Source organism: Octodon degus, unplaced genomic scaffold (assembly GCF_000260255.1).
Source record: "Octodon degus isolate 3935 unplaced genomic scaffold, OctDeg1.0 scaffold00013, whole genome shotgun sequence".
NCBI lineage: Eukaryota > Metazoa > Chordata > Mammalia > Rodentia > Octodontidae > Octodon > Octodon degus.
In genome coordinates, this window is record NW_004524589.1 from 27,222,910 (window position 1) to 27,236,314 (window position 13,405).

At 32.3% G+C, this 13,405-nt stretch overlaps 1 protein-coding gene across 1 annotated transcript in view; it reads left to right on the forward strand.

The window, feature by feature from the left end:
• The window catches only part of Dach1 (dachshund family transcription factor 1), a 427,351-nt gene that overhangs the window by 376,541 nt on the left and 37,405 nt on the right, over positions 1-13,405 (forward strand). The window contains 3 exon segments of the mRNA XM_004626295.3: positions 4,736-4,883; positions 7,738-7,881; positions 8,378-8,446. Coding sequence (XP_004626352.2) covers positions 4,736-4,883; positions 7,738-7,881; positions 8,378-8,446 — 361 coding nt within the window.

Consider the following 13,405-nt stretch of genomic DNA (forward strand, 5'->3'; position numbering starts at 1 on the left):
ACGTTAATGAGGGATATGGGTAGATTTCAGTTTTAGTTTTTAGAGATTTTCAAAATTTTACATGGAATTTTGTTTTACATTAGAAACACTCACCATGGGTTTCTTATGCAGATATCTCCTTGGAAAACTTGTGAAGCTTAATGGGAGAAAATTTTTGTGTTAATTAATTGTATGCAATACCTCCAAATATTGGCTACTATTATAACACATGCAAAGGAGTCTACTCACTTTCAGCTTGAGTTTTCATGCCATGAATTGTATGAGTCTGTTAGAATATTATTTCAAATGGTTCACAACTACTAAGATAATAATGGATAAGTAAAAATGTAAATATACAGATGACATTAGAATCTAAGGTATTTACTATAAGGGATATGCAATAGGGGTTTGGTTCCTTACAGTTTATCCTCAGAGAGTAATTAACCTAAAAAGAAAAGAAAACCTAAAAGAGTTGTTAACTTATATTTAAAATTAATTTCAGACTGATTCACTATGGTTTAGCATGTGGACATAATCTAACTATGGTATCTAAGAAGTATTTTTATTTCTGTGTTGCAGGAAATAAAAAGAAAAAATAAATTAGCTGAATAATAGGACTGAAATGCTCTTATTATCCTACTTTATATATCAATGGCAGAGCCATTACTCTATTTACGTACATTTTAATAGAAGTTAGTAGTTTATTCATTCATATTATTAATGTTAATTTTTATTGAAATAGATGTACACAAAACATCAAAAGAACCACTTTATAAACCATTAGATTAAAAATATATAAACTACAATCAGATATGTTAGTTTTGTATTCTGTGTTTTGATTATCAATTATAATTATGTTATGAGTTATTTTCTCTTCTTTCTTCCCAATACCAATTTTGAAAAACCCACAAAATTATTAAAATATACCCTAAATTATAAATACGGCCTACTGTGAAGAGCAATAATTTCTTTAAAACCTGAACTATATACTGTATTTCTTAATTTATATTGTATTCAATAATAATAATGGTATGAACTAATACCAAAGGAATGATTTTAATAAACCAGTCTCTACAGTAATTATTTTCCATTTAGATTGAATTTTGTTTACTGTTGATACAGTAAATTATATCACTCATTTTCCACTAAACAACACAGAGGCAGGTATCGTCATGAGGTGCTGGTGCAGTTGGATTTTAGAGTCTGATTTCAGAGACCATGTTGTCATTTTACCACCCACAACCATGTGCAGCAGGAGCTGGATTTATGTTTGAAAACACTTTTTTACAAACAGTTTTTAATTGATCATCTTTGAAGAACAATAAATATACCGTTAGACTGCATACAGTTATCTTTCATTACAAGAATCTCTGTGACCATGCACCAGTTGATTCTGTCTTTTTTTTAATCTATAAAATTCTGTATTCTATGGGAAACAATTCTTTCTCATTCTTCAGAGAGATAGAGAAAAATTAATACCAAAGAAAAATGCAGACTAGTGACAGTGCTTTGGATGTAGGCTAAATAATGATCACTTTATCCTTCTAGACCTTGTTTTATTTATTTTTACAAGTTTATTTTTGATAAAGTAGGTGAGTGGCAAATATTTCTTCTTTTACTCTGATTATAAGAAACATTCTTCAGCACAAATTTTTGTCACTTGAAGAACCATATCCTTTTGTTCTGAAATATATTTGCCTAAAATAAGGACATAAACCAAGTAAACTTTTCATCTTTTATTAATCTAACATGCTAAGAAATTTTGCTTCTTTTATGTCAATACTACCCAATGGATTCTTATGCTGGTTTTTTTAGACTTTCTCAGCAAGAAATATGATAACGACATTACTAGATGTATTGCAAGGCCGTTAAAAGAAATTAGCTAATTCTATGAAATTTTTTTAGTTTACAAAATAGACTTATTTATTTATTTATTTGGTACAGGGTCTCACTACACAACTCAGACTCCTAGTGATCCTCCTGCTTTAAGCTTCCCCAGTGCTGGAATTATAGGCGTCTTGGTGGCGGGCTCAGCCACCCAGAGGAGAGACCAAATATCAAACCTTGGTCCCTGGGCTTGATTAAGCAGGATAGATCATATTTTTTTAAAAAATGGTACATTATGACAATTGTCATTCCTCACTTATGGAAAATAACCATAAGGCTAATCAACCACTGTTTCTTTTCATTGAGAAATATTGAAAATACATTGCTTTGTAACCATTCATATTCTACTTAACATTCTAAGAACTAAACTCCTCTTGGAGAAAAAAAGATCATATATTAAACTTTCTATCTTTTACTTTAATTTTCACTGTTGTCTCAGCATTGTATTAGATACTACACATCCAAGTGAGACCCAGCATTTAGTGGGACCTTTTGCAAACCATCTACCTGCAAATTCCACAGAAGTGACACAAATACAAAAATATTATTATCATGGATAGTTAAAATGGTGATGATTTGTAGATGTTGCCAATACTACTTGCTAGTGCTTTTGCAGCCTGCTGCTGCACTGAAATTTAATCGGTCTTCTGTATTTTGTGCAGCGGACATGTCACTGGCAATAATATACTTTTGCATATGTATCAGTTTGGCTGCAGTGCAGATTTTTGTTCACACTGGACTCCTACTGATGTGCACTGATTTAAAGTCTAAAAATTAAATATAATTTTATATAGCTTTAAGTACTCCCTAGAGGATATTGGATCCTAAAAGTTAATATTTTTCAGACATAATCAGCAGGAATAAGTAATGTATTGCCATTAAACACATTAGCAACAACTGTAACAATAGGAAAAAGTAAACATAAATGATTTTAGCAACCTCATTCTTTACAAAGGAATATTAGTATAAAATTACACAAATTCAGCAATTTAACATTCAACATGTTTATTCATAAAGATTGTTTCATATTTAAAGAACACCAAAATATTATGTTTTGTCAGCCAAGGACAATAATAGTTTAATAGTAATTTATTTTAAACAGCTACTGATAATACAACCAATCAACACATTAAGTGGTGCCAACATTGGCATCTTGCTAAATAATCTCTAGACATTGCACAGAGAGTACATCTTTCAAAGATAAGTCAACAAGAGCAATCAGAGCAGAAAATTAGAATTTGGTATCTTAGAATTAAAATACAGCTAAACTAAAGTTTTAATTGGGGTGATCTAAAAGGGCACTTGATGTAATGATCTCTTTCATTTGTTACTAATTGTTTGTTCCTGATGAAGAAGAAACACACAGGAATGTTGTTGAATTCAGTTAAGATGGCAGTTTCCTTAGTGGCTATGCTTTATTGTTAAACAACAAAAGAGCAGGGAGGGGTGTGCTGCTAACAGAGAAATCTTTCCCCTGCTTGTTTGGTATCACAAGAAGTATAGTAGAAAATTCAGGGTCAGACATAACAAATATGTAATAATTTATATGTCCTTGAAAAGAGAATAAAAATGGCTTATGACAATACTCAGAGATGGCTGGTAGGCTGAAGGAGGGCTACCTCTTTGTAGTGTTTGCAAGTCAGGTTGGAGTCAAAATTTTCACACTGCCTATGTTCTCACCTATGAATGGCATCCACTTCCATCTCACCTATAATTTTAATCAAAAATTTCAGTCTGTGCTATTCACAAAGGCAAAATACTCTCTATTTCAAAAGTCATTTTGTATTTTGTAACTAGTAAGAGAAAAAATAGGTCTAAGTTTTACTAGTAACTTTGGTTCTGAGTATCTCAGTTCAGGCTCCATGTATTTTTAAAATCTTACCTGAAAAATCCAAAACATTAATATTTTTAGAAATTTAAGCACTAAGTCAAAATTTATGTATCTATGTCCTTAATCCATTGTATGCATAGACACATTTTATTTTTACTACATATTCTTGCAAATTATGCTGTCAAAGAATTTCCTGAAAATTACTCTTAGATTATGACAAGCATTATAAGAACTTTTAAAAAATAATGCTCTGCAAGGTCACTATGTTTGAGATCTACTGAATGTAATATGTATCTCAAAAATACACTATTGCTATAATGTCTATTTATGATTTTTTAAATTCACTATATTCTAAGCATTCTGTGGGCACTGGGGCCATAATACTAAGAGAGAGAGACCATCTTCTGCCTCAGAGAACTTCTATTTTTGTGGAAGAGGCACAATATAATCAGTAAATAAATACCTGACAATATTATATAATGATTAATGCAGTGAGAAATTTTAAGGAGGGAGTAACAAGATACATTTGGAGGGCTAGTCCAACCTGGGTGGTAAGAGAAAGTTTCCCTTCAACAGTAGTTTTGAGCAAACAAGAATAAAAGTGCCAAAGTGAACTAAAGCAAATATTCAGGAAAGGAACAACTTCACTGTGGTAGAAAGAAATAAAAAAAAAATCATTGCAGCTAATGTAGTCTTGCTAACAAGTGGGAGAATAAGTGAAAGGGATCTACTTGTAGAAACATGTCCCCCTAATTTTCTTCTTAGGTCTTAGGTTTTAGGTATGTAAATGCGCTTCTTCCCCTTACTTTTGGACCTAAATATTTTAATTAGAAGCAACTGTACCTGCATACCATAAATATTTGTCCTTCTGTAATAGTTCAATTAGATTAAGAAATTTTGTGGGTGATAGTATTTACCCTAAGTGAGTAAGAATAAACAAATTTGATGTGTGTATCTTTCTTTTAAAATTATTTGAAGCAATGATTATAAAGTGCTTTACACTAAAATGTTACCATCCTTCATACTTTCTTTGTACAGGGGCTTTTGAAGGTTGCCATAGATAATGCCAGAGCTCAAGAAAAACAGGTCCAACTGGAGAAAACAGAGCTGAAGATGGATTTTTTAAGGGAAAGAGAACTAAGGGAAACGCTTGAGAAACAACTGGCTATGGAGCAAAAAAACAGAGGTATTTGTGAATTTCTAGATAAGTTCAATGCTTTAAGTAAAACACTCAACACAATGATATACTTCTGAGGCAATTTACCAAAAGACTCTAGCTTTCTTGGTTAATTTACCTGTGACTAAAGTTTACAGCAGAATTTGAACCCTGGACTGAAATTTCTTTGTCTCCAAAGTACCTGTTTCATTTCCTGTTCCTATGCAAGAGATTGACATATTGTCATTATGTCATTGATTATATAATTTTTATTACTTATATGGTTTAGCAAATCCATAAGATAAGAATGAGCTCTGATAAGATGACAGCCATGAAAAAACTTTTAAGTTGCCCTTTGAAAAACTAGAGTTAAAGTCATGCAGCTAAAGTAGAAAATACTGATTATTCAAGCAAAGCAGGCTTAGTAAGATATTTATCAACTGAAATTGAAGACTGATGAATATCGGAACAAATGACTACAGTTAAGTGTATAATTTTCTTTCGGAATGACTCATTTTCATTCAACAAGATCAAGTACAAAGCGTAGAAACCAATATGAATTCTTATTGGGAGAAACTGATGATATTATTGACCTATGAACTGTGTCTTTTAACACACTGTACCATCCATCTATAGATTATTTTGAAGGTCATTCATATTTGTCTGGGTATGTATGAATTTCAAAATTATTTACAACTAACTCTCATTTACTCCAACTGTAAGAGTCTCGCAAGAATTCTACAGAAAGGGGAGATTTTCTTTTTTCTGTTTTGCTCCTTTAATGAATATCCAATGAAGGCTTTAGATACTTTCCTTTTATATGTTTCATATGGTTATTCAAAAATCATTGTTTCTGTTTTGTTTGTAAAACAAGCAGGATTTGTCAGTTCAATTCACTAGTTATTGAAAGACAACAGCTAGTGCTTTGCTGGAATAACGTTGTTTTGATAATCTCTTATTTTACATATAGAGAACAATTCTGAATGATATGGCAACCCATTACTTTAGATACTGAAGTAAAACAAAATAAACAAAATAAACACTACAAATAAACACTGATGTGAATAAGATAGTTTGGTCAAGAAGTTTAAGCTATGGAGCCATTTTCTATGACAGCCATGTCTTGATTTTGTTCTAACCTAAAGAAACCTTTTGCCTAAGATGTATCTGTATGTTCTTGAATTCCTGTGTAATTTTGTGAATACCTGTTGACAGGTTTTATATTCTACTTTATTTCTTTAACCACTAGAGGGCAAAGCAACCACAGATCGCACCACAGATTTCCCATTTAATTAATTATGAGCAGTAAATTAAAGATAATAATGATTAGTACTTATCTATAATGGACACGTCTACTGAGACAGAGTGGTACCCTGAAGTCAGAATGTGTCAGTACCAATTGGATCAGTCACCTAGGAAGACGTAGTGAGTGGTCTATTAGAAGCTTCTGGATATTGAGCCTGTAATGCCAGCAAGAGTGTATCATTTGAATAAATATTTCAAAATATACTATGTCTTTTCAAAGAAACTCATAAATTATATCATCTTTGGAAAAAGACATAATTAGCAAGTAACTTTGTCAAGGTAAATTCATGATATTTATACTATTAAATAAAGGAAATTAGCACTTGAAATAAGCTTTAATCGTTTTTAAGTCACAAGACTAGTAAATTTTCATTTCAATATAAAATTTTTTAAAAATATATGATACAGAAACAATAAACTCAAGCACTTAATGGGCTGTCACCCAACAGTACTACTAATGAAACAAACAGGATATGAAGTAATTGAAACTTAGACTTCTTACTTCAACCATTATTTCCATAATTTATATTTTGACTGAATATTTTATTAAATTACATAGTATTCTTCTTTAATCAGAAGTAAGAATCCAAATAGTAACCTTGGAGCAATCATACTTCATTATGTACAAATGAATTTTTTCAGAGATTTTATAATGTTAATGTCCACATTTACTGTCAAAAAGATGATTTTAAATAAAAACGTAGATCCTTCCCATATGCTCAATAGCTATGACAAATAGATAAACTAAAATCAATTATTTTGGTGAAGAAATATTGACATATACTTCATAAAATACATTTACTTGTTACTATTTACTGGTCATACACTATATTCTGATATTTAAATTTTTGGTAATAGAAAATATTTCATAATCAGGTCTGTATCATACTCTACTTTTTTTTACCTAAAAACACAATATTGTTATCAGCGGAATATTATTATTAACACTAAGTTTTTATATTCATTATATTCCCACAGAGTAAAAATGTAATAATTCTTCATAATTTATTATGAAGAAATAATTTTCTGAGAAAATTGTAATAGTTTCATCCAAAACAAATTACTAGTTACATATGTTAATCATAATTAGGAGCATTTACTGTTATACACAAAAATACTTATTGCATTTCCTAGAATTATTAGAATTCTAGTTGTGGCAATGTCATTTTAACAAACACTGGTAGTGGAAATGCCTCTGGGAAAGCTGCCTCTGGGGCTTTAGCTCCTCAAAGTATTCTGCACTATTCTGATTCAAGGAAAGTTAAGCCACAAAATTCATTGAATCAAGATTTATTTATCAGTGAATATAAATATTTGCTAAACTTGTCTTTCATTAAATTTATCTCAATCTGTGATCATTAAAAACTGTCTAGTAATGATTCCATGCTAAAATAAAATTTGGCTTCTTTAGATATGTTATTAAGAATTATTTTAAGCAAATGAGAGGTTTTTTTTGAACTTTGTACTCATTGGCAGATTCAGTCCAGCAGAAAAATAAAAACATAAAAATATTGACCATGTGTAAATTAGTAATGTTACGAAAATTAAAAAAAAATTAATAGTGACACATATTTTCTAGCCATAGTCCAAAAAAGACTAAAAAAGGAGAAGAAGGCAAAAAGAAAATTGCAAGAAGCACTTGAATTTGAGACAAAACGGCGTGAACAAGCTGAGCAGACACTAAAACAGGCAGCTTCAACAGACAGTCTCAGAGTACTGAATGGTAAGAAGGTGTATATACGAACAGGAGCAACTATGATTTTGAGTACTCAGAGGACAATTCAGACTGTTTGTGATTTTGTGTATGTCTCTGAATGTGACCCACTCAGCTATGTTTGTAGTTGAAAGGATGGTAGAAAGAATGTGTTTGTGTGTTGGGGGAGGATACTTAATTTCATTGGTATTTCTGTTGCTTTATTACTTAAGCTAGCGTCTGGAATCCAACCTTACTCTGTGCTTACCCCAATCTTTTTCTACCACAAACACAACAAACATTAAAGAGCTTCCACTCCTATCTTGTCTCATGAACAATATTACGCGACTTGTTTATTTAAATCTTCTGAAAATTCCTAAGACTAGAGATTCTGTTCAACCTTTAAAAGATGACAAAGATTTATGTGGTTTTAATTCAGCACCAGAGTAACAGGTTGTTCTTTTTTTAAAGAGGACAATAGGAATCAAATGAAATATATGTCACTCTTACCTTTCTGTGCTTTTAGATTCTCTGACCCCAGAGATAGAAGCTGACCGCAGTGGCGGCAGAACAGATGCTGAAAGGACAATACAAGGTAGGAATTTGCAGAAGGCTATAAATCTAGATCTTGCTGTATGAGTTTTTCCTCAGTTTTAGCCTGCTATTCAAGCATGTAGCCTACCATCTGGGCCACATCAAAACAAGTTCAAACAAGGTCAAGTTCATCTTGCTTGTTTATATGAGTGAATTCATTTTGTGCTGATAGATTTTCTTTAAATTAACAGGTCATTTCTGTTTATACAATGCAATTAAAAAGGAATAATTAATTTTAAACAATGTATGAATTAATCTAGGACATAGTAAATGTACTTTATTGAATGTTTGGAGCCCGACCTAATATAGAAAGGGTTTATATATTCTATAGTACATAAATAAAATGATAGATTAAGCAAATACATATTTCTTAAAATCTAACACTGTCTAACTAATCACTTTGTGACAATTACTACTGGGCACATGCAAAATGTACTCAATGAATGTTAACAATAAATTAGATTGTTTAGTGCCTTTGTGGATTTCCAAATGTTCTGTGTGCTATTGTATACACTTTAATAACAAAAATATCTTAGAAAACTCATAAATAGAATATTACAGGGAATTGAATTAAGTACTGAGAAGAGCTAAATATGTACATTAGCAAGACCATGCTACTAGGAAAGGACAAAATTAGAAAACAGAATTTATAATAAAACATTTAGATAAGAAACTCAGTCTAACAGCATGCATATCAAACAGGAACAAAAACATTTGTTTTCTTTTCTAAATGCAGATGATTATTGAAAGGAAAGCCTAAAATCATTAAATGCCATAATCCCCCCAATTGTTTTTATTTTGCATCTTACTCCCACTCATTTTTTAGGATATTATATAACATTAATTGTGCTACTTAGCTCCAAAAATGTCACTTATGTATGGTACATATTTGCAATAAATATAAGGGAAAGTTCTTTTTAAAGTACTAAATAAGTTATAATTAGTAAATTTGAAGTGACACAATTTTATATCACTTCCTGTATTTATTTTACCTGAGGTCATAATAATTGATTTCTAAAACTAAGACTTAAATATTACATAATTGTGAGACATCTTTTCAGAAAAAATTCATGCAATTGTTGATGTAAAATAAGACCTTAATTTTTAATACCATTCTGGGTTCAAAACAATTTTGCTTCTATCATTTAAATCACATGAAATCTATTGCATAGACATTTGAAATAGTTATCTCTAACACAAACCTTGTCCAAATTGTCAAGGTTTATCTGGTATCCTCAATAGAGCCAATGATAATTAATGGAAACCCCAATTTTTATAGCAGGTGTTACTCAGGTGCCAACTTAGATCATGTTGAAGTGGGCTAAGAAATAATATGAGTCTCTATACAATTACACTATATAAATCAAATTCAATATACAAAATTTTAATGCCAAACTAGAGAAGATCATAGATAATATATTTTTGTGTAGAAATGAAACATTTATTGTTAATATTAAGAATAATTAGGGGGCTGGGGAAACAGCTCAGTAAAATAAGTGCTTACCTGGCAAGCGCAAGGGCCTGAGTTCAATCCCCAGTTCCGCCAAAAAAAAGTAATAATAATTAGACACCAAATAGGTATTTTTCAACAGTTCATATAACATTAATGACATAAGTTCACCATCAGCAACATTTTATTAATTAAATGGATGATTATTCTAAGTTTTAAGATAAAAATTCATACAGCCAAATGTATACTTTATTTTGAATAAAGTTTTATTTGTATGAAGTTGAAATATTCAAAGATTTTAGTTTTTATTGCTGTGATTTGGTTATTCTTAAAAAAAGAAACTGATCAAAAATTACTTTCCAGAATTCTCTCAGTGGAGTAACATAGTAAAGTTGCCAAAATAACTTCATGATTAGAAAAGCAAAACATTTGTACAGGAATCATTCTTAGTAATTCAAGCCAAATCTAAACTATTATGAGATTATTTTTGTTTTCAATTATGATATAAAAATATTCATTTGAATAGCCTTCCAATTGTTATATTGAACAAATGAATGATGTTCAATGAACTACAACTTTTTATTTTTGTTCAATAATGATTTTTTTAAATGTAATTACACAAAACCCTACATGGGTGTTTCTAGCTGGTAGTTGCTTAAAAAGCTATTTCTCTCAGATGGACTATTGCACAGCTTTTAAAATAAGAGTAAAAAAATCTTTCATTGCTCATTTTTCCCTCTGAATCTTTTTCCTCTATTATTATTCTAATACTGTGAAGAGAAGAAAGAAGAATGTCTTTAATACAATGCTATCTAAGCACTGCATGAAGAAGTCCAGGGAGAGAGAGCCACAGTACACTTCTCATGTTGCATTTTGGGAGCCAGGTGAACCACTGCTTCACAACTCAAACTGTTGCATGCCTATAATCCCAGAAGGATCATTTTGAGTTTGAGACCATCCTGGGCTACAAATTGAGCTCAGGGCCAGCCTGAGCTTTATAGCTAGACCTTTTCTCAGAAAGACCAAAAAAAAAAAAAAAAAGTGATTCCTTCTTCACCCTGCTCTCCCCAGGCTTCCAAGTACAGATGTTGCCCTCTTTCTATTCTTTTTTCCTCCCAAACCAACCATAATTTAAGTTGCTTTTTATTCCAAAGTAGACTCAATTTAATTGGAAAAGAAAAAAGATGATTATCTCCTGTTTTTAATATTTTAGCAATAAGTAAATGCCACAGTTGGCCTAAGTGGTAATCACCTAGATGTTGGGTACTTAAACACTTCTCAAGTACCAACTAATTATCTGCATGTAAGCATCTCAAATTAGGCTAAATATTGCATCACTGTTCATATCACCATTTTATATCACAGTTTCCTTAACATTAAAGAGGTGGGAAAAAGGAAACATGGGTGCTTGTCTAGGTTACCCTTCTCTCATTGCTCCAACAAATACCTGAAACCCAAAATGAAGGAGGGAAAGACAGCTCACTGTTAGTGAAGGTTTCAGTCCATACTCAGCTGGCTCCAAGGCAGAGTGACACTTGGAAGAGAGCAACCTTTCATGAAGGTGGCAAAGAGCAAGACAGGAAGAGCAAAAGGGAAGGATAACAGCAACCATGACAACAGAGAGCAATTCTCTGTCCCTTATGTTGCATTCAGGCTATTAGCCCCAGGCTGGGTGTAGCACTCACACCCAGAAGCCCTCACACCCATTATCCTAGTGGATCATGTGTTAATCATAAACTCTAGAAGTCTGCCCCATAACTTCATGGGGCTTTGGGGAGACAACTAGACACAAAGCATAACAGTGGCTTAGAAAAATATTCTTTAGGAGCAAAGGTTTTCAATGATTTAACTTTTCTTCAAAAGTAAGATCATTTCATGTCTCACAGAGATAAATTCTTCAGTACTAATATTTCCATGACTAACTCAAAATCATGAGTTTGATGAAGCTGTTATAAATCTGGAATGAGCATTCAAAAATTATAAAAGAAAACAACTTTTGAGGACCTCTGAATCATAAGGCAATTAACTCTTTCATGCTGTGAGTCTTGACTAATATGTATGTCGTGATTTGTGGTGGGTTTTAAAAATTTACCTCTTAAAGGGCCAGCCAAATAGCTCAGAGGATTAAAGCACCTGCAAGCAGGCACATGGACCAGGATTTCTTTCTTTCTGTTCTTTTTTTCTTTTTGGAGTATCGGGGATTGAACTTGGGACCTTGCGTTTGCCAGACAAGTACTTATTCTACTGAGCTATCTCTCCAGCCCAGGGGGGACAGGCTTTTGATCCTCATGCCAGCCTTGCCCCTGGGGCACACTGAGATGGCAATTTTGATGGGGCATAGTGGCATGCACCTGTAATCCCAGATCTTGGGAGGCTGTAAACAAGGGGATCAGTGTGAGTCCGATCTGATAGTGAGGCACTGAACAGCCTGTAGACACTTCCCTAAAATACAGAGAAAAAATTTAAACCTTGAAAAGAATGTTCTGTTCTAATATTGTTTAGAAAAGATATCATGCATATACATTTTACTCTGATTAGCTATGATGAAGACAATATGTAATGTGTCAACTATTGTAATTGTCCCACTAATCTTTTCTGAAACTTGGTTTCATTGTTTATCTTTTTTCTCTTCAAAATGAAAAAAAACAGACTTTAATTGCAAAGATAGAGATGAACTCCATAGTTTAAAGCTAATTAAATTTCATTATTCAGGTCATGGCCTTTTAAGAATTCCCCATGAATAAGATTTTATTTTTCCATGGCAAAATGGAAACTTCCCAGAATTGGAATGCTCTTTTTAGTGTTTTTCTGCCACTGACAATTTTCTTTTAAAAACTCTGGTTGGTATAAATTAAAGGTTGAAGAGAATACTGTACAGAAAAAAATCTTATTGTACTTTATACTTTTTCTAAGATAGTTGATTGTACAGGAAAAATCTGCCCCAGACTGGGTGTAAAAAAATGTATTGAGAACTGTTATAGGCTGGGCAGTGAATAACTTTTCTTTTTCTTTTTTTTTTTTCTTTTTTTTTGGTGGAACCGGGGATTGAACTCAGGCCCTTGCACTTGCCAGGGAAGTGCTTATTCCACTGAGTCATCTCCCTGACCCTAACTTTTCAAAACTACTCTTTATATGGAAGTGTGCATACACTCTTTATGCTGCCAGCTACGTATTGTGATGACTTCTTCCAGAAATTTCTACGATTGCATTTTTTCTTCCTAGGCAACAGTATCTATTTAAATTCTTCTTCTCCTCCTCCTCCTCCTCCTTCTTCTCCTTCCCCCTTCCCCTTGCCTTCCCCTTCCTCCTCCTCCTCGTCCTCCTCCTCCTCATCCTCCTCATCCTCGTCCTCCTCCTATTCTTCTTCTTCTTCTTCTTCTTCTTCTTCTTCTTCTTCTTCTTCTTCTTCTTCTTCTTCTTCTTCTTCTTCTTCTTCTTCTGCTTCTTCTTCTGCTTCTTCTTCTGCTTGTTGTTGCTGTTGTTGTTGTTGTTGTTGTTGTTGTTGTTGTT